Below are 26,838 nucleotides of genomic sequence, written 5' to 3'. Positions count from 1 at the left end.
TCGTGGAACTTCATCCCAACTTCCATTAGAATTCAATCAGCACCACTTGCAATGGAAAAAAAAATAAAAACACATATTGGAGCTATAAAATAGCTACTAACTATAGACTATGTACCACTACTCATCTATTTGCATAAGTGCCTTTAAATTTGAAGCTTGTAATACAGAATGTGGACAAAAGGGAAAAGGTTTTATGAGGAATCCATGGACCATATAATCAGGACTATACTCAATGTTAACAGAAACTACACACAAAATGTCTTTTCTCTAATCAAGATTTTCAATAATCAGACTATCTGTCAAGTACAACTTATCAATACATACATGAAAAGCAGACACAGGTATTTAAAGATTGATAACTATTTTTACATTCAGAGGGAGAAAGGAAAAAACAGAACTATATACACAAATGTCTCAGCACTGAGGTACTTCTCTGAAACAACAAAATGTGCAGGAACAAGCAACAAGGCTTCCATTCAAAGCTTTCTTGAAATATAGAAGAGCAAAAGACATTAATAACTGGTTTCTAAAATGGTTGTATATATTCTCATAACTTTAAGATGTCTGCCTGCAAGCATGGTTCCAGCGCTCTGTTCCTGGAAGCCAAGCAACAGTCCACAGCACGCTCTCGCAACCTGAAACTACAAGACCTAAAGACACAAGTTTCCTATGGAAATAGTGACAAAGTTAACTGTCATCACGCAAGCAGTACAACTTTAATCACATTTTATAGGTGCAAGATCCATTCAGCAAGAAATCCAAGGAGCAACATGTAAAATGGCAAAGGATCAAGAACAGATAGCCAAGAAACATAAACCTAATCCCAGAATACCTGCATTACAATTGCACAGTTCAATGTCTGGTGAGTGCAGTTAATGTATAAAAAACCCACATCAGGTTCGCTGATCTTGATTTTCCTTTATTCACAGTTCAATGAGATGAAGTAAACTTAAAGTAATGGGAACAACAAGCTGATAGACCAATAGGTCTGCCAGGACATGCTGCTTATTAAATATAGGACACCAAAGATCTACTACTGATGACTATTCAACCACTTTGATGATGATGGCTGAAAAAAATTCCACCTGTGCACTAAGGAGAAAGTTCTAGTACACACTGTAGAAACGCTCCCATGGAAAACAGGCACAGAGTTTGCCTAATCTGCTCCCCAGTGCTGTATTACCCACTGGTTCCCACTGTGGCTGCTTTCTCTTTTGCTCAGATTTGCTCTTTCCAATGAGGGGGCAGATGTGTTTTCAGCCTTCTGAGCATTTATGCTGACCTCTGTGGGAAGGTCTGCAGAACCTGTCCTTCAGAAGAGCAAAGCAACACCAAGTGCCCAGAAGAACACGCACCCCTTCACTTGTTTGTAGTATAGGGTCCTAAAGAAGCAACTTCAGAATTACTATCACTGATAATGTCAATCCATAAACTATGTTTCTGCAAAGACACCACTATTTTTTTTTTTCAAAATTCACAGTTATTCAGGCTCACAGTAACCCACAAGCCCTTAATACTGCAGTTCAGTTTACAGTGCTTTCATTACTAAGTCATGAAGGAATAATTCTCAGCATTTCTTTGCACCACAGTAGCAACAGTTCAGAGAAAGTTAGAATATGACTAATTAGGTAATAAATGCAAATCTGCATCATTATGCATGGCAAATACTTGCCTTCTAAATAATACAAAAGCACAAAACTGTGCACTTGCAAAAGTGAAAATGGCAGATTGAAACTAATCCATTTAAAATTTAAATAACATGCTCAGCTCAATTCAGGGTGAACAGAATACAGTAATTTGCACAATCCCTTAAGAGTACTTAATCCTGAGCTAGATTTCCCGTTTCCAGTAACATATGCATTTTGATACAAAAAACATTACAACTCCAGAATTATACTCTGAATATGACCAATGAAGGACTGGGAAGCATGCCACAGGCTTTTTAATCAATACCACACCACCTAACAGTTCATAGAAACAGAAATCCACATCCCAAGCTTCCAAGGGAATCTGTTAAGTATAATGAAGGGGAAAAAAAAGTTTTGTCTGAAAATTTAACTTCTGAAAGGGAGAAAAAGTAGTTTTAAACAGTTTTGTAGGTTATAAAGTAACAAATTTTATAGATATTTCATATACTACTTACGTTTCAGTTTCTTGAGCAGCACCTTGAGGATAGTTTAACCTTACAATAATAACACAGATGATCAATCAAGTAGTAGGAAAGTGTTACCTGCCTGGATAGGAATTGACACCCTTGCTGCGGCTGCACTAAATGCAGATGTCTGCATGCACATGCAACAGCGGGGGAGTCAGCAGAGCATGGTCAAGGCACAAGTTTTCTTATCAGCAGTGTATGCTGAGAAGCACATCAATTTCACATGTTCATGTTCACAGTTGAAGGTATAAAGGGGAGAAATCACTCCTGATCCCAGCTCCCTCGTACGTGAAGAAAACACACAGCTGTAGGATGCTGATGTTAGAACAGGCACAGGAATGCACTCTCTCCCTCAAAAAAAAACCAGTAATCCGCTCTACAGACAGCTAACTCCTCTGTCTTTGAATCATAACTGCTGTATCACTCATACCTCAGCCCTATGGAATAAAGCAAGAGCCTTAGTCAGAAATCAGTGAAGATTGTCAAAGTAAACAAGAGTCTTACGAATTTTTTAAGTGGCCCATGAAATGACATAGTGCTTTGAGAATGTACATGTAGACAAGAGGCTCAGTAATCCAAAGATGGCCTTCACAGTTACATTTCCTAAGGAAGCAGCAAAGGCAGCACATACTCTTTAAACAAGCTTGTGTCACTTTTCTAACACGTAACAATCCAACTTTTTATGCTGATCTACCCTGCTACATATGGGGAGTTGACGTTGGGTTCACTTTCAATCCTCTAGAGGTAAAGCACAAAGAATCTCATGGTGTCTCATTCAGAAGCACTATACCAGAGCTCTATGTACATGCAAGCTGTACAATCCATTCAATTTTTCTTGTGAAAGGCTTCAGAAAGATTACAGATCAGTGTGTGTTTTAATGCATATAAAATTCTTTCTACACTCAATAAGAGTAAACTGTGGATGGACCTGCCTTGCAAAAGGCTTGGTTCCACCTCAGGGAGGGAAATCTCCAACTTGTATCATAAAAAAAATAAATATAAATAAACCCATTTTCCTTCCTTTTAGGAACAGCTATAAGGACAGCTGTATGACACTACCGAGATCTTGCATTTCTTCCATATGGCTGAAGTAAGTGGCTATGGTGACTGAGCAAAAAATGGTTTAAAAAAATTGCTCAAGTCAACAACCTAAAATAACTACATGGAACTACCCAGGTATCTCACAGTATATCACATCACACTGCAATATCATGCAGAGAGAGCAAAAAGCAACCTGACACGGTCACAAAAGCAGACCACAAAGACAGGAGGTTAGGATACTCATTGCATCAAGTCTGCAGTGGATCCAGGCTTCTCAACTAAGGCATGATGAAATGCTTGCTTAAGAACCTAAACACACAGTTCATACATACAACACTTTATTATTCTCTTCCTAAGCAACCACAACAAATTATATTCTTCCGAGACGGAAATGTGATTTCAGCATGCTGATAATCTGCTAACACTGAACTGACAGCAAAGTATCATGGCTCTGGGAACAAAAGCTCATGTGCTACTCAGCTTTTCAATTAGAGATGGTGATAAGGGCACATGTTCAAGAGGAGCAAGACCTCGATTCAATACCTTGTCAGCACATGGGTTCTCCAATTCAATCTTTCATCTCCCTGGGCTGTGACCTTGTTATCAAATTATAGGATAAACTGGAAGATCAGCCTGCTCATATTCTATTGCTGTTACTACCTTAAATCATACAGAATAAGCACCAGACAACAGTAAGAGAGAAAACAAAAGGGAATGTGATCATTCCTCTAAGGAGGGCACTCTATAAAAGGAAAAGGTCCTGGGTTCCCATCTTTGTCTTCAGAATGCTGTGTTTTATTAAAAGGCTCCAAGTACAAAAAGCATAAAAATCTGGCAGATTCAACTAGTGACAGTTTCAGTCTGATCCGAGTCTTTCAAGAAGAACAGTCTGTTTAAGTGATCCTGACATACAGGTACATTAGCTCAAATCTAAGCACATAACCAGAAAATAAGTAATGTATTAAAAACTGTTCTTGTCATCATAAAAAAAAAAAAGCCATATTTTTTTTAAAGTTTCTCTGGTACAAACAATTCATAAAATTCAGAAAAATAATCACTTCAGAAGTTAGTTTTCCAAGCACATGCAATCTCAGATATACAGCTCAGAAGAGATGTCATATCAAGCTTTCAAGCATCAAGCCTATCAAACAATATATGCACAGAAGTCACAATTTCAGCAGTTTGCAACATGTTCAAAATGACAGATTCTGACTGAAGACAGATAACTAAGGAATATACTACATTTTATAAAGTTTAACTTTTTTACCTGTCCAGATTTCTGTCAAAAGTACAGTACAAAATACAGGTCTAAACTAACTTAAGTGACTTATAATATTTCTTGTATGTCTTTTTAAGCTGTCAGCCTGTAAAATCAATGGTTTCTCTTGATCCAGAGCATGAATGCTATTTTTTTAAAAAAAGGCTATAGAATCTTGAAAGAGGCTAAAGGCTATATAAATTTCAGGGGCAAGGGACTGTTCGTACCTATTGCCTTTAAGTAAGGAAGGATGTCTCTCTTTCACAGAAAGCTTTCCCAAGTTAAGTAGTAATGAAGTCTTATGTAAAAAAAAATAGATGTGTATATAAATATACACACATAGATTCTTTGCTTTTATTCTAACAAAGATATGTCAGACTTTTTTTTTTAACAGGCTAACTTCTTATGCCCTTTCTGTCAGCAGTAGATGTCATATAGTGAGGGTGCAATTTATCTCACCTGACTTTACACTACACTCATCAATCAAGGCTCTCTTAACCTTTTTTTTTTTTTTTTTTAAAAAAAAAAAGACATTTTACAGAGGACAATTTGTCTCATTCCAAAATAGGCTGCTGAAACAGCTGGGATGAATGACCCTCAGGAGAAAACCTTTCTCTAGAATAGCTCTATGAGCTACTGTAACTAGTTCAAGCTTCAAAACTCATTCTTAGACATCTGAAGATTAACAAAAGAAAAATCTAGCCCTTGTTTGCATGTTTACCCATCCCAGGAATTGCACCAAAGAGTAGGTTTCAATTACTGCTAGGATCCATTCAAAGCCCATGGCAGTCTGGTCAAGGCAGGTGCACCCTCATCTCCTTCTAACACAGCCAACAAATGCTACCCTGTTCCAGAACTGAACATAATCTCAAAACCTTTAAAATATCAGTAAAATTAGGTAGTAACTTTTATTTATTATCACTATTTTTATTATTTATTTATTTTTCACTCCGAGCTATATATTCATAAACATGTTCGTAGGAGCAATGTTAAGTCAAAGCAGCTGGTTAACTTGGCTAAAAAGAGGCCTCTGGTGGCAGTTGTAAAGTATAGCTTCCCATAATTTTATGAAATATGTATTTCGATGACATAATTTTCTATATAGAAACAGCTACAGGAAGTAGACTAAGCGGTTAGATGTGCAGTGAAACTGTTGACTTATTACTGCTCATCTCCAAAGAACTAACCACTTCAGCCCATCCTTCTTCATGCCTACACCACAATTGTCAAATTAGTCTTAAAGCTGCATATATTTCTGGTTAAGTAAAGCATCTCATTTTAAAATAGCTGCATTGAAAATGTCAGTGTTAAAGTTATTTCATTTCTAAAGATAGTAACAATTAAGTTAATGTTATGAGGACTGCTCATTCCCCAACACCAACCATGAAGGCTCCTTTATTTTGTTTAAAAATTACACAGACTGACACAGAAAATACACAGAAATATTTCTATGTAAAAACACAGCATTTCTTGGACAAGCAGAAGAATAAAATAAGCCTGCTGAGTAAAACATATACTGGCAATTGGATACAACTTCTGTAAAATTCAATTCCTTTAATAAAGCTTCATGACACTGACCCATATGGAATACAGAATCACAGAATAGTTTGGGTTGGAAGGGACCTTTAAAGGTCATCTAGTTCAACCCCCCTGCAAGGAGCAGGGACATCTCCAACCAGATCAGATTGCTCAGAGCCCCATCCAGCCTGGCCTTGAATATTTCCAGGGATGGTGCATCCACCACCTCTCTAGGCAACCTGTTCCAGTGTTCTACCAACATTAAATATCAGGAACCCAAATGTTAGGCACATGATTAGGAACAATCATACAGCTACAAGAACCTGGATAAGGTTCCCTGCCTTCTAGAAAGGATAGCAGACAGGAGACTCACAATTCTCCATGTTATTGTAACAGGTATGTTAAGGTTGGTGTGAAAGACGTGAATGGAGATGTGCAGGGACTGAAAGCAGCAGCAGCAGGCCAAAGACTGAAATAACAGCCTGTACTGATCACAAAGAACACTACTCCCAGCAGTAAAACTGAGGGATGTGTTTTTAGTTAAAAGCCAAAGTCCTGCTCTTTGATAAGATCACAGCACAGTCTCCCATCAGTAGAGGACCATGCATCCCAGCACCAGCAGAAAGGCAATAAAGTTGCAGCAGATCACATGCACCATCCTTTTCCTCTGCATCCAACAGGACAAGGAGGTCATAGATATACTTCAAACACACTTCAAACATACGAAAGACAAGGAAAAACACGAAAAATTGGCCTGAGATTTATGGAGGTTGACAGAAGTAACAGCCTGAGGCAAAGAGGTAACTGTAACAGCTGATGATTTGCTTATTAGTTAGACGGTGGTAAAAGCAATCCCATTATCATAAGAGCCTGCAAGGAGGACTTAAGCAGACCAACAGAGAGCCAAGGACTTCCTCTGGCACAGCAAACTTTTCTACTGCTCTCTTGGTCCTTAACACTAGCATCTCAGGAAGGGAACAAGTCTTGTCACTAGAACTGACCCTGTAAGTCACTGTCATCTGCAACAGCTGCACCAAGCAGGTCCTCTTGGGATGAGGCTACAGCAAGCAGCTACAACTATCATTTCCATTCTTCTACTTATGTTGATGATTACCTTAAAAGCTGCCCAGGAGGCAAATTAGGTTTAAAAGTTTCAGTGTTGCATAGTACCAAATGCAAATCACTAATTATTTTCAGCTAAGCAAAACAGACAAGATCTACAGAAGAAGATAATTTAAAAAATTTCTCCCATCAGACTGGCCAGCCTGCAGCCATACTAATAGAAGAGCAATACTAAAAGCACTTACTATTTGTTATTTATTACAATAAATAGCTGAAGTACCTAGCCAATGTGCATGATATTTCTCTTAAAATAACTTTCTTCTAATTCTTAATAGTAAACTCATTAATAGATTTAAAGCAACAAGTCTATCTGTTTCATCTTTTCATTTATGCCACATTTACCTTAAAAGATATTCAGGATGGAATATAAGTGAAAATCTTCATGGAATATCTGTTTTAAAGTACAGATTTGCAAAACACTGTACAACTAAAGCTCTGCACTTCCTACATGCAGCTATGTTTTTTCCTGACGGTGTTTCAGTATAGGTCCAACCCAACAAAACAGCTCTTTCAAAAAGATGCTTTGTAACCATAGAACAACAGCTCAAATCTTTAAAGAAGGAAAAAAATAGCTAAAAGAAATGGAATAATTTCACTTGTCCAGAAGGCATTGTAAAGGATTTATTATTGCCAAATTTTCTCTTCATATTGATGACAACAACTCAATACTTTTCATTTTTTACAGATAGAAAGTACATCCAAGTAACAGGAAATACACTGCAAACACATACTGAAAATATTTAAATTGAGAAGATCAAATTCATATGAAGCAATACAGTTATGCATGTAAATACACAACTTGTTACACTTACACAACCAGACAACAGGACACTGCCAATAGCAGATGCCCAACATGGATCTTTCCTCCCATAATCTGCTCCATCTAGTCCCACTGGCAGTTCCTCAGACAAACATAACAGTAAAATTTGTACTGTGGAGAAATACAAGCTTTGCCATAGGGTAGCAGACCAATCGCTCATCTTTCTCTTTACCACACTTAATCTGTTCATACTTTACCTGACCAAGAGCAAGCCCCTTACTGAGCAACTACAGAATGACAAACCACTTGTCTACACAATTAAGATACTCCAAATATACACAGAGAGAGTCAGATAAGAACGTGTGGCTCATCTACCCTATTTAAACATCTCTACAGTCTGACCTAGCTGTAGTTATGATACCGTATTGCCTTAAAATAGAAAGAGGCAGGCAGAGAAGGTACTTGATGGAATCACACACCTTTTTCAAGCCCACGGTTCTTTTCATCCCTACGGCTATCTGGAGTCAGCACATGACAGTTACTAGGCCTGAGTTAACTCAGCTGCAGACATCTCTCGTTTCAGGGTGATTCAATCAGCAGCATAAAATGAGCTACTGTACAGAGACTGAATTGGGATCCAGTGAGTTGTTAGCCACAAGAATTCATTGGATCCTAAGTCCTGCAGGACTGTCGATTTGCCAGCTTAAGGAAACCCACAGCTTTAATAGAAGCAGCAAGCATTCGACTAACCCACACAACTCAGGATCATAGAATCATAGAATGGTTTGGGTTGGAAGGGACCTTTAAAGGTCATCTAGTCCAAACCCCCTGCAAGGAGCAAGGACATCTCCAACCAGATCAGGTTGCTCAGAGCCCCGTCCAACTTGGTCTTCAGTGTTCCCAGGGATGGGGCATCCACGACCTCTCTGGGCAACCTGTTCCAGTGTTCCACCACCCTTGTTGTAAATTTTTTTTTCCTTTTATCAAGTCTGAATCTACTTCCCTCTATTTTAAAACCATTATCCCTTGTCCTATTGCAACAGGCCCTGCTAAAGAGTTTCTCCCCATCTTTCCTGTAGGCCCCCTTTAGGCACTGGAAGGCCACAATAAGGTCTCCCTGGAGCCTCCTCTTCTCCAGGCTGAACAGCCCCAACTCTCTCAGCCTGTCCTCACAGGAAGGGTGCTCCAGCCATCTCATCATTTTCGTGGCCCTCCTCCAGACCCGCTCCAACAGGTCCATGTCCTTCTTATGTTTGGAGCTCCAGAGCTGGACGCAAACTTGTTCAAGCTTAAATCAAAGGAGCCCTTAATGTAAAGCGAGGGATAAACCTTTGGCTATGCTCTAATTGTTAATGCTGTAATAATGCAAAGACAAAAACATCAGCATATAGAAAATTTCAGAGCACTGCAGTCCAAAAATACATTCATCAGCATTCGTACTGTTGGATGGCAGTCAGGTAGCACCTCTTCTCTCTCAGTTGTCAAGTAGCTTGACAAAAACTGGTTTCATGGAAGAGACTTCAGACTAATTTTAATAAGGTAGCTATGGAAAAGACCTATCTATAAAAGTGCTCCCAAAGCAGCAATACTAACATTTATTTTGCAGAATCTAAATTTATTAATGTATTTATAATGTTAAAAGTACTTCATCAAACAGGTAAGTGAAAAATGAAGGGAAAAAAAGATTACAGGCACTGTAAATAATGCACACAAAAAATTGCTAATTCAGGACATCAGGAAAAAGGTTAGATAATAATCAGGAGGGGGAAAAAATCAAAGTTTTCCAGATATAAGGTTTTGCTTTAAAGACCTCCAGTTTGTTTGTTGGGTTTTTTTTTAATTTCCCAAGTGGCACTTTTTAAAAATGTACCTTGGGATTCTTTCTTACATTTACAAAGACTTTTGGGAAATACTCCCCTTTCCATTTCCTTTACGGTCTTTCCTCCCAACAGCTCTTAGTTGCTGAAGAGAAAGCAATGCGAGGTGGAGGGAAAAAAAAAAAAAAAAAAAAAAAAAAAGGTATGCAGACCAAGGCATATCTGAGTACAATAACCACTTCCCATGGTTTCTCACTGTATGGAAATACAAATACTAGTTTCAGCTGCCCAGTGCTCTGAAAGAAATTCTTTACAGAAACAAAGACTCCCATAGCGCAGACAAGGACTTCACAGTACCCATGAATTTCAAACCAGATAGTCTGAGAACAATAAACGCTGCCTTTTCTCCCCAGCCCAAGAATTCATGTAACTTAAATCAAAACATTTATTTCTAGAAATACGGATAAACAAAACTAAGGCACACTATTGCAGACCTAAAACTAGATAAAGGTCTTGATGTAAAACAGCAGGAAAAAAAAAACCCAAAGATTTCACCTGATCACCACAGACAGCAAAGATGATAGAAAGAGTGAGAAATCATGGAAAAGCAGTTTTTAAGTTTGTTTAAATCCTGCCCTCTGCTTCAATGCAAAGAACATGTATTCTAACACTATTTTGAACTCCGAAACATAATTCTCTTTCAATGCTAAAGCAAATGTTTGGTCTATGTAATGTGCATTTACTTTTCATACATGACACAAAACAATATATACAACACAGAGCAAAAATGTAGGCCTTTAAAAAACTTAAAGAACAAAGTGATCATTATTTGTATTAAAATTGTTGTTATTAGTGGGGGGGTTTTTTTGTGTTTTTAAGTTAACATGCATAATTTCCATACCTTGCAAACAGTCTCTGTATCCCAGGGTAAGATTGTCCTCAGATCAATAACTTCACAGGACACACCAAGCTTTTCTTGAGCCATTGCTGCCACCTCTTTGATCACATGTACCTGAAAAGGCAATGTATTATCACAAAGTAAACATTTAATTTCTGTTTAAGATGTTCTAAATTACACATTCTGAACAGAAGCAGTGAATTAACATATTACCTGCATGTTTAGCAGAAACCTTTTTATTCGGTAACCCAATAAGCATCTATTACTCAGTTCATTCCTCTTATTTACTACCTACATTATTCCAAGTATTTTAGCACCACTTCACAAACTAACTTCAATGAAGTTAGCTGAAAACGTAACTATTGCTTTCTGGAAAAGTATCTTTCAGTTAACAGTATCAGGCCTCTCTATTTTACATTTGTAGTCAGTTTGGGGTTTAGGATAAGTTTTTTGGGAGACTGTAACTAAGCTAAGATCCAAATATATCAGAATAATGTATTCTGACGTAGCAGTCACATGAAATCCTGCAAGCAGCATTACATACATTCAAAAATAGTCCTAGTAACTACACTTACTACAATTTACTGAAAATGCAACAGATTACCAAGCTATCATCTCCAAAGCATTATCTTAGGAACAGTTACGAGACATAGTAAGTACCATGTGAAAAAAATTACCTGTAAACATCCAGGCCTGAACCCCACAATCAAAGCATATTGACACAAATATGACAATATGACCCTTCACTGGTTTTCCAACAACGTTTAATACAAACATTACAAATATTGCATTACCTGATTATTATAATTAATACTTTACTAAAACAAAAAAGTGTTCCCCTCTAGCAAAAGGCTTGTACTGAATTAGAATACACATTATTCACTATTCACCAGTCAAGGAATGTTTTTAACAGCATATATGTCAAAGTAGATGTAAAAAAATACACCTCTATTAGCATCTTTTTCATAAGGTATGTTATAACATGAACAGAAAAGAAAGCAATACTACATACATTCAAAACTATATCTTGACAATATGTCATACAACACTTAAGCAAAACGTATTGTAAGCATTGGCTTCCCTAAAACAAACATTACAGCAAATGTTCCAACGCAGAAAATAACAACTGTTACAACAACAACTCAGATTATCCTCTACAAATATCTCAGCAAAAAGTATTTGCTCATGAGATATGAGAGTAAAAAATAATTTCTCAATATGATGTTGTCAGTTAACTCTGATGTTTTCCTTACTGTTAGAATGCTTCACAATACAGGTTTGGCCTGAGGCAGATGACCTCCATCAAACAATTTCTAGGCATAGGTAAGGGGTTGGAGGCCAAGGACCACCAGAAATAAACAATTTGAATGAAGTCATCTTGGTCTGGAAGGCAACAGAATTTAACAATATGGACATGGTCAGGCAGTGTCAGTTGCCTGAGGATCACAGAGCAGTATTAAATTCTACATAGGGCAAAAATCTATGATGACACAAGATGATTAAGGATTTAAACATGCATCTACATAATGCAAATATGAGTAGCTAAACACCAAAGGACAATTTCAAAAGGTAAATCAATACAAGTGTTGTAATAATAAAAAGAAAATATAGCTTGTAGTGGTTTTGTTTATACATCTGTGGCTGCAGTAAGAGGGTTTGAGAATTTTCAACATGACACACAGGATAAATGTTTTTGCCTTTTCTCTGATGTGTAAGTGTGAATTGCGTAAGCATTCTCAGGGGATAAGGATTCGTTAATGACCACAAAACACTGAGCATAACTGGGGAAGAACAAAAAGCCGTTACTGCCCCTTTTTAGTATTACTCAGGAAAGCAAGCATCAGGCAAACCCACCAGAGCAGAAGCTGCCAAGCAACTATGTAATGTCCGAAATCATGAGAGAAGTAACCAGTGAGTACGTGCAATCACTCTGCCTATTAACAATAAACTCTGGATTGGTTGCACATTTAGCAATCAAGTTCCAAGTTTATGTACACAGCCTGCAAACACCCTCAGCACAAAGTCACTGAATATATTTGATCTGCAGAAGCCTGACACATCCAAAACACGCTGGATTTACTGCATATGCACTAAGCATCTATGCCCACGCTGCATCACACAGCCACAGCCATGGTTTCATCAGCTCCTAAATTTGGATTAGGGCTGCACATCAGTCCTATTACTATTCACATCAACAGAACAGCCTATCTTTTAACACTTGGCCTACATTATCCAAGCTCCAAAGCACATAAAGTTTTTTGAAGGATATCACTCCAAGTCCTCTCTGCACTTCTTCCTACTGGATAAACTCAGGATACTATTAAATCTCTAAAGCCAGCTTTCAAGCCATTACTTTATAAATGCATTTCTTGGGAATATGACATCACTAAGATTTCATCCAAATGGAGCAAAAATCTACACTTTCAAAAGAGAATATGAAGAACTATAGAAACTGTTTTCTGATGGTGAAATGAGTACAAGTAAAGTTATTGAAGGAGTCCACAATTCAATACTAGTGCAAAGTACCAGAGACCAGTAGGAATAACCATAGATATAAAGGAGATCAAGTAGTTCGAGAACAAGGAAACTACCACAGAAAAGCACTGAAGATTCTGAAGATTACACATTTCATACAAAAAGGAGAAAAAAAAAAGCCATGACTCCAGAGATCAATTCATACTCTTGTGATGAAAGTTATAACACACTCTACTCTAAAACTTTCCCAGAAATAATTAGGCGAGGAGAAGAGCAATTTTCTTAATTATAGATTAAAGGCAATAGAACATTTTTTCTGGTAATTCCAAACTAGAATCAAATTTCTTTTCTATAATTCTTGAAAACAAACACATATTTTTAACAAGGTTTTTCAATATTTGCACATCTTAATTGGAGGTGGAGTGTCCAATCATATTCTTGAACAGCTTTGAAATATAACTGTTAGAATCAAAACTGTATCAATCCGATCGGGGCTGAACTACGACAATGTTCAATGGATTTTAACTCTTTATACAAAGGGAATCCCAGACTGCACTTTTTAAAATCATGCAGTAAAAGTCTATACTTTCAGCACACTAATTTGAACTCTCCTTTCCCATTGTCTTCCTTAAAATCACATCTCACCGCCCCATTCTTAAATATATCACTTTCATAATAACAGATAAATCATTAGCCTCCTGCACAGGTACCTCTTCCACATTTCCAGAGTCAGTCCAAAAACCAGTAAAATCTTACCCAATAAAAAGCAGGTTTCATATAAATACAGATACTGGCAATTAATTATTCAAGTATTGTCGTAGTTCAGTCCTGATCAGGACCAGACTACACAGTCTCTCTCTCTCACTCCCCCCACCCTCCGAGAGAACAGGGAGAGAAAATATAAGGAAAAACGGCTCGAGGTTTGAGATAAGGACAGGGAGAAATCCTTAAAGTTACCATCACGGGCAAAACAGACTCAACTTGGGAAAAACTATTCATTTATTATTACAAACAGCAGGATAATGTGACAGAGAACAAGATAACCTCCCCCCAACCCCTCCCTCTTCCCAAGCTTAACATTATCTCTACTACCTTCCCCTCCCTGAGTGGCACAGGGGGGAAGAGGGAATGGGGGTTGCAGTCAGTTCATCATACGTTGTTTCACACCGGTGCTTCATGGTCGGGGGAAGAACTCCTCACATTCCTCCCCTGCTCCATCGTGGGGTCCCTCCCACGGGCCACAGTCCTTCATGGAACTGCTCCGGCGTGGGTCATGTCTTCCACGGGTGCAGTCCCTCTAGAAGAGCTGTCCCAGCGGGCCCTCCACGGGCCACAGCTGCCTTCAGGCATCCACCTCCCCCGGTATGGGGTCCTTCACGGGCTCCAAGTGGATCTCTGCTCCTCCGTGGACCTCCATGGGCTGCAGGGGGACAACCTGCTCCACCATGGTCGTCACCACAGGCTGCAGGGGAATCTTGGCCAGGAGCCGCATTACTCCTCCCCCTCCTTCTGAACTGACCTTGGCGTCTGCAGCCGTTCCTCACAACAGGCTGGTAGATGTCTCTCAGGATCTTTTTTTACATCTTATTCACTTCTCATCTCCTTTCCACTTCTTGCAGCCGGGCTGGACTGAGTTGGGCCCAGTCGGCTGCCTGGCGAGAGGCCAGAGGGTGAGGCCTGCAAGGCCCATGAGGCCTGCGCCTCCCCCTCTGCACCTCTGCCCCCGCTCAGCTTCTTCACATCTCCTCTTTTTTTTTCTGTTTTCCCATTCTTAAATACGTTATCGCAGAGGCGTTATCACGGAACATTCTGCTACCAATCGGCTCGGCCTTGGCCAGCAGCGGGTCTGCCCTAGGCCCGGCCGAGTCCACTGAACAAAGGGGAGCGACTTCTAGCAGTTTCCTACAGAAGCTACCACCTTAGGCCCCCCCTCACTAACAAAACCACGACAAGTATATAGTGGTGGAAGATGCATGCAGGTTATTGTCTGGCACTTGAGCCTGAACACACCACTATTCAAATATCACTTAACCTTTAGTCTAGGCTTTGCTGGATGACAAATAGCTTGGAAAGTCTTACCAACCTGAGTGCCCCAAGCAACCAGAGTCACATCACTGCCTGTCTGCAGCACCTCAGCTTGAGACAGCGGAATGTTGTAGGGTTCCACAGGAACTTGTTCCACTGAATAAATAAAAACAAAGAGAAAAATAAGGATTAGCTTCCTTTACCATTCAATATTATCCCATAAAAATATACAACTAAAAATTTTCTTCAGTGTTAATGCTATATAAAACAATAGACCAAAATCACACTGAGTATTGGCCTTTTCTTAAAAGGTTTAGCCGTAATTAAAATATTTTTCATTATACTGTTAAAAACACATTCAGTGTAGTGTTTATTTTATGGTACATACCACAACAATAAGATACACATATACACAACAATGATAGTAATAAGTCCTGGTGTACTCCAAGTCAAAAATACCAGTATCAGATTTGGAGATGGACTCTGCTACAATTGTTAAAAAAATTTCAAGTAACTGCTGTAGTTAATTCTAACAAGCATCAAAACAGCCTTCAAATTATATTTCAATACTCAGATGAGAAGGAAAAGCTGTGCCAGTGCCCTCTGATATATGTCAAGAATGATGCTTCACAATTTTATGTTTAAACAGAGGGAAAAAGTTTTCAGAACCTACACAGAAAGCATCAGCAAGAACTTGTGATTATAGCAGTCTTAAATTAGTCTAAATATCTTTGCTTTGAAAAGATGTTATGTATTCACCAAAAATACAACACAATTAGAGAGAGTAGATAAAAATTAAGCATCTTGTCTTCTCTAAGACATTTAAGGCGGTTCCACTCAACTTAAGAGCCATTTACTAGTTTTCAGATGTTAGGTCAGTTGTGCTAGTTTTGAATCAATGCTCCAATGCTCTAGACATTATCTAGTTTAATGATTAAAACTGTGATTAAAAGCTTCCATATATCATATTTTAAAATAAATATTGTTTTGATCTAAAGGTGCACTTGTCTATGCACCAGCAAGTCAAATAATACTTCTTAGTATAAACTCTAATGATAAATGGGAAAAAAAAATACTCAACTCTTTCTAAATACACAAAACCCATTTAAAAAGAAGGCACTCTACCTTTTTTGTTAACATATTTCATAGTTCATAAAATAGTTATTGGGTTCCTGCTGAACAAAATTGCTGAACTATTATGACAAATAATCCTACTGAGTGATAAGCAAGAGAGAAAGTAAGTGTTTTGTATTTTTTTCTTCATTGGTTTAGCAGATCCAATAGAAGCAGAATGATCTAGGGTTTTTTCCTGGCTTACAAGTTACAAACATAATCTTTCAATAAATCAAGCAGTGAATATATATATTTTTTTTAAGAAATTAAAGCAGATTTTTTTTTTTTTTCTGGTAATGATGTATAAATACTACTAATTTCACTGAGTCACCGAATAGCTGAGGTAAGGAAGTGACCTCTGGAGATCCCATAGTACAAACCCTCTGCTCAGAGCAAGGTCACCTAGAGCCGGTCGTTCAGAGCCGTGGCCAATCAGGTTTTGAGTATTTCCATGGTCAGAGACTCCACAATCTCTCCGGGCAACCTGTTCCTGTGTTTGATCACCCTCACAGTAAAACAGCTTTTGCCTACGCTTACATTAGAGATATCTCACTTCACCTGAACAAGCACAGAGGAGAAATACATATGAACTAAATCATTCATCCTAAAAACAGAACAGGAACTTATTTCCCAGCATAATTCAAGAACATATGTCCATTCAATGAAGAAAATAATTTAAAAAAAAAAATTTTAAACAGAAGCTGCTTTTAAACATAATACAAAATCAGATCTCTTTGCAAACTATTATTTTTAATGTATTAAAATATCAGTGCCTTCCTATAATAATTTATTTGAATAACAAGTGGCTAAAGCAATATAGAGTGGGGAAATGCACATCCAGTCCTTGCTCACTGCACATTAGAGGCTGAGAATAAAGCAGATTCGGCTTCTATGGATTTTGCACATTGTAAAACCCTCAAGCAAAAGAAAACAGAGATCCTGAAAGACAATGAAACCCACAACTGTGCTAACTGGCATTGCATAACTGTCTTTTTCATGGGATTGTCATCTACATGAAACCTGGAGAACAAGAACCTTATAAAGATGCCACCAGACCTTCAAGTGGAAACCCAGGCAACTGACATGAATGAGGAGGTTTTGAAGTGACAGTGGGATGCACCGGAGGAAGAACTAGAGGTGTATAGGATACAAGAAGAGCTCCTTCTCTGTGCAATGGTTTTATTCACTGAGAGAAATTAAATATCCAGTTACACAAATTAACTAATTTCTTATTCTAGCTAAACCATTCTGCAACAAAATGCCCATTGGATGAGTTCATCTAGAATTCCTGCAGCTTTTAAATGCAAACTTCAGCTTGTCAAAAATCCACAGGGGAAGTCCAGATTTGGCAGGATCTTATTGAAATGTCTTTGTAAAAACTCTTCCCTCCACTAACAATGATGAAAAGTAGCATATGAAATTATTCTATGCAGATTCTTCCATAATAATTAACCAAACCAAGACAACAATGTTTATACCAAGCAGCCTATTCATCTATTACTGAAGATACAAATATGATATTTTAAATAAAATATTTTAAATCCAGATTTCAAATAAAACAATTAATAAAAAGTTGTAATTATCAGCGAGGGTCATCACAAGTTAATTTTAAGAGGCTGCACCATCTGTTGCTTTTTCTAAAATAGCAATCTGAACAGCAGAAAGAAAACACATGCTTTCTCATCCTACCTGTCTTGTCTCTATAACAACCACTGATGCAAGTCGTATTTATTTCTACACCACCAACGTCGTATATAGTACAAATAAATGAAACTGAAAAGGTCAAAAAACATCAGAGTAGGTTCTCCACAAGATATCTAAACCTGATAATGTCAAAGTGACTCATCTTCTCCTTTGATTTACAACCATTATGTGCTCTTGACACTGCACAGGCTGTTAACTACTTTTTTCTAAATCAAAGCTTTCTTTTTATTTTTAATTCAGATATTTTCTTAGTATCTCTGACATTTAGGGGGACATCACTATGGCACTTCCAATAACATCATAATTTCATAAGTTAACCAGCAACAGAAGTCTCTCTCTATATGCATATTTCCATATTTAACTCCAGACTTTTAACCAGAAAGGCTTACTTTTTTTTTTTTCCTCCTTTCTAATTTTACACAAGGCAAATGAACATACACAAAACTTCTGATGACCACTGTAAGGTTACGTGGAAGGAAAGAGCATTTGGTCCCTTAAGGGTGTTTGGACAATGACCTTTTCAGTGCAAAAGGGGATAACGGGAAAAGGAGGAAGCCATAAGGAAGAACACACAGGGACACAGACTTAACCAACAAATTATGAGGGAGGCAGGAACAAGAACCAAACCTGCTCAGTCCCACTTATTCACAAAGGTATGGGGATGTGGGAGTGTTTCTTTCAGTAAGATTATTATTATCTGAGGGAGGACCTTGTCAAACGGGATGATAAAGAAAAAGAAGAAGCTACAAACAAAATATACAGAGACACAAACCTCAAGACAAACACAACAGAGACAAAGACAAGAAACAAACCTGGTCAGGTACACTGAGTGAGGGGCTATCAAGAAACTATGGGCAACACAGGACCTTGCAGCTGACAAGCACGAAAACCTGAGAGCCCAGAGTGTTGGAGAGAAGTGCGTGGAACTACACCAGCTGATGAGGGCATGTGAAGGTGAAGGGCGTTGGGGAGGAACAAGGTGGGGAACAAACAGAAAGGGTTATAGAAAGGGCCAGTTGCACGTAAAACGAGACCAAGTCAGCATGTTCGACAGTCCTGTGCTTGATCATGGTGGTCAGTCCTAGCTTCTTTTGAAATCCTTTCTTAACTCTGTATAATCTCACTCTCTGTCCTGTGCAGGGGTGTGTGCTATAAGGACTAAGTGCCAGCTTCTGGTGAGAGCAGCATGAGAAGACAAGACCCTGGGCCAGCATCAGGAGTCAAACCAGGGTGCAGATGCCCTGGGTCTGTGGTGTGAGCTACAGGAGCAAGTGGGGGTCTTGGCCACCAGCTGCTGGGGTGGGAACAGCATGTGTCCAAAACATCAGCTACCAGGAGGGACTGGAGTGAGGCAAGTAAAAGGCTATTCTTTCACATGTGGGAACCATGCAGGGCTGCTAGACAGGCTAAGATCCTGTTCTGATCAGGAACAGGGCTGCTAGACAGGCTAAGATCAGGAGTTCTGAAAGGAAAAGAGTTCCCCAGGGGGAGAAACACTGTCATTCCGCACTCCATATATGTACATCCAAGCTGGTGGTGGCACTGCCATAACTGTTCAAGTAAGCAAACAAAGAGTAAAGGTGAGCATTCCAAATAGCCCAGGCACACCGAGGAACAGCAAGTCCTCTGCTAAATAAACTGCTAGTAAAGGGGGTGACTGCAAGAGAAATAGGCAGTCCTCCCTGTGGGCTCAGCCACAGATGCAGCACCGTACTGCTTCAGAGTCTGGGAAGAAGAAATCTGCAATTACTAGCTACAACTATGCATGCTAAGTATACTTTTTCTTTTCTCATCAGTTACTGTTTTATTATATATATCTTACATATGTACATATCTATATAAACATATATATGCACATAGATAACATGTTACATATACCTATACAGAAACACATATATCTGTATATAGGGACTATTTCAAATTGGTTGCACATCAGAGCTAATGCAGAATATGTTCATTCAAACAGAATAGATAGTTCTCTTCTGTAACTTTTAAAACTTACTATTAACAGACAAAGTCTAAGATCTTTAAGTCCACTCCCTCCTTTTGGTGTTACTAGGGCTCTTGGATTTCTGAAGTGTGAGTTACTTTTTGAATGAACCAGAAAATGTTTTTCAAAATGTTCTTGCAAAGCTGTTCTTCACTTTGGAAGTTGCCTTTTCTCCTCAGTTCATGACAGTGTGAATGTGGTGAAGTTGAGGTGATGTTACTTTGATATCCACCTTTCTCCCACAGATGACTAAGGTGAAGATTTAAGGCCTAATTCTATTCTTGTATCTTGTGTGGGCAAAGGCATGTTTGGATAGCAAATATTCATACAGAAATGAATGTTCATTTAATAACATGGTTAGTTTTACCTCGTGTTTGAATAAGCATACAACATACGTGAATAAGCAAATCTGTGTTCATTTGGGAAGACATCCAGCTAAATTAATTATTCCAAAACAAGAGCAACTACATTTTCCATGTGATAGTCACACTGAAATATTTCGTGCTACAGCTGTGATTTTCCTTGGAGAGTAGACTTATGTTTCAAAACACTTACAAAGATTATTTTTTTTTTAACAATGTCTTTACTGTTATTAAAAAAATCTATGCCTGAATCTTGAAAAACTCGCCCTCTCATCAACAAGCCAAGAAAAAAAACAAACAAAAAACCAAAACTTGAAAGCAATTGGTGGGCCTATATAGCTCCTTGGAGGTATGCATCAGATGCAAAATCACAAGGTTGATTTAAAACAGCAATGATCTGGCACCTTGCTTAACTTTCTCAAAAAGCAATTTCAAGTTATATACATCCTAAGCTACACATATATTATCTTCTATCATCAGCATCCAACAGCTAATTTCAACAATAGCAGCAACACTTAGGGGCAGAAGCAGAGGGCAGTTTTTTGTTTGGTTGGGGTGCAGTGGGTGTGGAGGTTTTGTCATTTTTTGTTTGTTTGGGTTGTTTGTTTGTTTTAAACAAAGCATTAGTAGCTTCCACCCACATGAACAAGGACAGATACCCTGTATATTAAAGACTATCCCATCTATAGCCTATTTTCAGCTGAAATTTCAAAGATATTAACAACTTTGACCAAAATATCATGGATGGCTATTCAGGGGCCTCAAAGGGAGAAAGAAAATTCCATTAGAGGAGAATGATGAAGCTCAAATACCTACATTAATTTTACACATAGAAAATACTCCTTCCCATTATCATCTTTAAGACATTAATTTTTCAATGAAGTCTCTACACACCCAGTGTACCATCAGTCATGAAGTTCTCTGCAACAAACATGTCTATTCACATGAAGCTAGAACAAAAAAAAAATTATGGTAAGGGCAATATAATTTCATTATTCAATGCCTCAGCTATCATCATGGAAATAAATTATTTTTTGTCTTTAAGAATGAGGTCCTGGTTCTTGGGTGGGGTTTTATACCATATTTTACAATTAATATCCTGTCTTTCTCCTAAAAATGTATCAGTGTCAAAGTGGAAGCTTCTGGTAGAAATCAACTCACCTCACTTGCTCCCTACTCCCCCCCTAAAAAAAAAAAAAAATCAGAGATAAATAAAGCAACAGAGGACATCTGGTACCATTTTGTCTTCTTGTTTTGGAAAGCCTGCATATTCCCAGCCTTGGGAAGACCCTGTAGTATTTTGAGACACTAATGGAAAGAGACAAGAAATATGTATAGAGTTCAAGCTTATTGTGTAAGTGAATTTCTGAATCTGTACTATCTTTTCCCTGCTAGAATCAACACACTAATACGGGATATTATAAAAGTTTGCTCTGCTCAAAACACAAGACAATTGCATTTTAAAAATCCTTCTCTCCACCATCTCCTGTTCTTCTTTATCAGGCTTGTGTCTCATTGCTGCTGCCTCTGCACCAAACAATCATGACGACCCCGGTCCATTTCTGAATTCACCAGGCCACTTCATTTCTATGGTGGAATTACTCAAACCCTGACCGTGACCAGCAGCATAAGAAGGAACTCCAAGAGAGATTAATTTCCTAGGAGAAACTCCCAGACAGCACTCTTCTTCCAGTTCAAGCTGACCCAACCCACTAAGGACAGCTAAGCAGTTAAGAAGATGAAGTAACAATTCCAGAGGGAGAGGTTTTCAACAAAAATAAAAGGAACATCAAAACCCTTCCACATAATAAAATATTCCCACTTTAAATTGTAGAAATAATTAAAATGCGACTCAAAATGGTCTCAAAATGAAAGATGTTACCTCTTACAATCATCCTCATCACATGTTGACATAAATGTACTGTAAATTTCAGCCCAGATCATGAAACTGATGTTCTTAGAAATTTTAAGATAAAAATGTAGGTAATCTCTCTGAAAATCAGGCCATCGGAATATAGGAGGGAATCACAGTCTTTCAGAAACTACCAACATCATCTTGCAGCAATGTTGTGGTTCATTACTGACCAGTGTGTAAACCACATTAGCCACTACTTCAGCACATATTTACTAAAGATTTGAATCACAAGGCTGATCTTTGTTCACTAGACAATCCAACAATTGCTTTACAAATCATTTCATCAAACACAAAAACCTCCCTATATTCTCAAAAGCTGTGCGACATTGACGTGCAGCCATTCATTCCACTGTGAAAGCAAGTATTTTATTAACTCTACAGTCTCTGTGACTTGTAAATACTTAAAAAAAAAAAAAAGAGAAAGAAAGGGTTGTTTTAAAGACACGGTGATTTTAAACTTCTGGTTTTTTCTTTGTTTAACAGGACTCTAAGACTCAGTTCATTTTCTAAACTACTTCATCTAAATGAAGGGTCAGAGGTCTTTATTGCTAAATTTCAGTAATCTCTCAAAACACACTGAACTTAAGGAATGCAATACCCTTTTGAGTACACCACACTAAAAATAGTTGCACTTTAAAAAATACATTGCTAACAGGAATTCTGGATCTTTTTGGAAAATATAAAAGCAAATAAGCAGTTTCCCCAGTAAATATCCTATTTGTTCCTGAGTTTTTCTGCTGGTTTTTGTAGCTTTCATGTTTGATTTCCAAGTCCTTCCCTTCTTATTTTTTGATTCTCTTCTCTAGGAAGATAATAAATTTACTAACAAAATGGATGCATGATGGAAAAGTGCTATTAAAAGATCCAAAGTAGCATAGAATGGTTTGGGTTGGAAGCGACCTTTAAAGGTCATCTAGTCCAACCCTGCTGCAGTGAGCAGGGACATCTCATCAGGGCCTGTTGTGACAGGACTAGGGGTAATCGTTTTAAAATAGAGGGAGGCAGATTCAGATTAGATAATAGGAAAAAATTTTTTACACTGAGGGTTGTAGAGCACTGGAACAGGTTGCCCAGAGAGGTGGTGGATGCCCCATCTCTGGAAACATTCAAGACCAGGTTGAACAAAGCTCTGAGCAACCTGATCTAGTAGGGAATATCCCTGCAGGGGGTTGGACTAGATGACCTTTGAAGGTCCCTTCCAAACCAAACTATTCTCTGATTCTGTGATTCTGTCTCCAACTAGATCAGGTTGCTCAGAGACCCAAGGAGCCTGACCTTGAACATGTCCAGGGATGGGGCATCCACCACCTCTCTGGGCAACCTGTTCCAGTGCTTCACCATCCTCACCACAATTTTTTTTTCCTTATTTCTAATCTAAATCTACCCTCTTTTAAAATACAAACATTTTGTGCTTTGCTCAACTTCAGTTCACACAGAGTCAACTTATAAATTGGGTTGACAAATTCAAGCATAGTTTGTATATAAAGCTCTATGACACAGAAACACTGAAGGTAAGTGATGGTTTCAGTTCTATTTTATCAGTTGCTCACCCAATCACTCTGCCTTGCTCCACATGCAATATTTGTTTTCATCCATTATCTGTTCTTAGTCCAGTTTCTCTAGTCCAAAGAAGTAACAAGCTATTTTTTACAACCAACTCAAGCACAATCATCTTCAAGTTACTCTGTTCTTTTATGTTACACATAATCATAGCTGTTAAAACTTCTTTGAACCAAAAAGCTCACTGTAACAAAAACATATGTAAATAGGAATGGCAGTCATACTTCCTTCCACATAAGATTAAAATTTAAAAATCTTGAAAACCTGCCCCCTTAGAAATTAAGCACTTCAAAGAAATTTTAACTTTGGGAAAATGGTGATGGTGAGGTTCAGTTATTTTGTAAAAATAAAAACTGATCTGGAAACTTATTTTAATATCTAGAGTTATCAAAAAGCAAGCAGTTTAACGTATTTCAAATTCCTATTGCAATTTGATAAAGGATAATGCCTCTTAGTTTCATTTCTTCTTTTATTCTTAAACCCAAGACGGTACAAAGCATTCAACTTCCAAAGTTAACTGAGCATGAACTGGACTGTAAAAGTTCATTTATCTTTGCAGCCAAATTCAGATTTCTTAATCAGTTTTCACAATTCCTCTAAAAACACAACCCCCAAACATAGCTAGAGACAAAACAAGTCAAGACTTCTGCTACCGTATTGTTTTTGCTGTGACTATCAACACATATGTGCAAAAACCCCAAAGTGTTGCTTTATTGGAAAATATAGCATATAAATCTTTACCTGCAGCTCTGTAAAGTATTTTAGGTTCAAAGAATATGCATGGATTTTTGTCCTCTATGCATGACAGCAGCAGTCCTTTGGCCTGAAGAGGACTCCTTGGAATAACAATCTGTAAAAATATTTTTAAAACACTTCATTTAAAGTGCAATTCTGCTACAAGTTTCCTCAATTAATATAAAAAACCAAGCAATTATTTGCTTTAAATTAATCTATGTATAGATTGAGCAGTTCTTACAAAGTGAATTAACATCAGTGCTACATTACTAAGACATGCTCCAAATTTTGAATTTTATTTTACTCACTGATGGGCTTGAATAGTTTTTCCCTCTACACCATGATTTAAATGGACTCCCAATAAGGCAGAATTAACCTTTTAACAATAATATTTTGAGGTAGAAGGAACAGAAGAAAGTCAGCCAGATTTAAAAAAAATAAAAATTACACATCAGCTTAATAAAATTAGTGTAGATGTATGACAAAAAAAGTTCAGCTGAGTGATCCTCAGCTGCTTGGGTAGAGTCATCAGAGCAGGCCTGGAAGGTATTCAGACTTAGTCCAGTAAGTTTTGAAGACTGAAAAAAGAAATAGCTATTTAAAATTGACTGACTTTGCTTATAGTGAAAGCCTGAAATTTGTTTATTTTGGAAATGAACAAATACCAAAAAATACCTGAAACTATTATCAAGCAAAGAGAAAACTAAGCAAGGCCTCCAGATGTAATCTGAGTACTTGGAAAGAAAAAGTATAATTGATTTGCCAACAGAAGAATTATTTTTGGGTAATCTAAGAGAATGTTGATTATGAATGAAAATTACCAAATTTTCACAGTTTAAATGAAAATAGAACCTGAGAGCTCAACTCCCTCAAATCAGAAGAACCTGCTAATTAACATCCCAGAGATCTCAAAGAGCTGGCACACGCAGTGTGAAGTCTACTAGCAAACATTTTATAGCTGTGAAGTTAGAGGCAGCCCCCTCTGACTGGAAGCATTAGTTGTAGCACTTGGTTTAAAGAAAAAAAAAATCCATGTAACTACAGACATGTTAAATTACTGACTCCAGGAGTTTCCAAGGCTTCAAAATATTTTTTGAGAGTAACAACATTTAATTATATAAAAGTAATAGAAAAGAGTCAAAACGCAACCTAAATCTGCTATCACATCAAATTAACTTGATAAGTGATTTTTCTAAACAAGGGAGAAGCAGTCTATTAATATTTCACCAAAGCATTTGGTAACAGACACATGGGAAATTATCCAACTGATGGATGTTACTCATGCAGCTCCTTAGGGATCATTTTTAGGACACTTTATTTACCTTATCCATTTACGATGTTAAGTCAGAACATAATAACGAAAAATACTCAAAAGCTGAGAGTCAGTAGTACTATAGAGAGTGATACCAAAAAGATCTAGTTCACATTGCGGACATGATTGACAAAAGCAAAAGCAAACTGAACAATACATACTGAAAAGTCACACATTTAAGGACTACATTTTTGTTATAAATTTAGAACTCAACAGTAGAAATTCAGATCTGAATTTAACTGCTCAAAGGACGACTAAGACACTATGCAGTACAGCCCTAAAAGAGCATAATAAAACAGCCAAGGAAGTGTTAGTGCTATTGCAAAAATCACTGCTAGAAACCCAGCTGGAATACTTCATGACTGTATCAATTTCTCTGAAAGTAAACAAAAGCTCTGTTCAGCTTTGGGGTCCCCAACACGAGCATATGGACCTGTTGAAGAGGGTCCAGAGGAGAGCCACAAAGATGAGCAGAGGGCTGGAGCACCTCTCCTGTGAGGACAGGCTGAGAGAGTTGGGGCTGTTCAGCCTGGAGAAGAGGAGGCTCTCAGGAGACCTTATAGTGGCCTTCCAGTACCTCAAGGGGGCCTACAGAAAAACTGGAGAACAACTTTTGACAAGGGCATGTAGTGGTAGGACAAGGGGCAATAGCTATAAACTGGAAGAGGATAAGTTTAGATTAGATATAAGGAAGAAATTCTTTACTGTGAGGGTGGTAAGGCACTGGAACAGGTTGCCCAAGGAAGATATGGATGTCCCATCCCTGGAAGTGTTTGAGGCTATGTCGGATGGGGCTTTGAGGGACCTCATCTAGTGGAAGATGTCCCTGCCCACAGCAGAGGGGTTGGAACTAGATTATATTTAAGTTCTCTTCCAATCCAAACCATTCTGTGATTCTAAAATGAATCAAAGAGGTGCCAAAAGAGCTTCAGAAATAGTTAACATCTCTTTGATAGTTTGATAGTCTAAGAAAACAAAGACTAAGTCAAATATACAAGTTGGTTAGGAACAAATTTAGGCTGGAAGTTAAAAGAAAGCTTCTAGCTGTGACGGTAAATATTGTGAAACAGCCTAACAG

General features: G+C 37.9%; 1 protein-coding gene across 1 annotated transcript in view; it reads right to left on the bottom strand.

Moving 5' to 3' along the window:
- The window catches only part of BCKDHB (branched chain keto acid dehydrogenase E1 subunit beta), a 141,131-nt gene that overhangs the window by 82,566 nt on the left and 31,727 nt on the right, over positions 1 to 26,838 (bottom strand). The window contains exons 6-8 of the mRNA XM_086745473.1: positions 24,455 to 24,563; positions 15,128 to 15,225; positions 10,573 to 10,683 (exon numbers count right to left, since the gene is read on the bottom strand). Coding sequence (XP_086601599.1) covers positions 10,573 to 10,683; positions 15,128 to 15,225; positions 24,455 to 24,563 — 318 coding nt within the window. The remainder of the gene's footprint in view (positions 1 to 10,572; positions 10,684 to 15,127; positions 15,226 to 24,454; positions 24,564 to 26,838) is intronic.

This window comes from Chlamydotis macqueenii, chromosome 3 (genome assembly GCF_036417535.1).
Source record: "Chlamydotis macqueenii isolate bChlMac1 chromosome 3, bChlMac1.mat, whole genome shotgun sequence".
Taxonomy (NCBI): Eukaryota; Metazoa; Chordata; class Aves; order Otidiformes; family Otididae; genus Chlamydotis; species Chlamydotis macqueenii.
The sequence above is the reverse complement of the archived record's forward strand: the minus strand, read 5'-3'. Positions and strand labels throughout refer to the sequence as shown.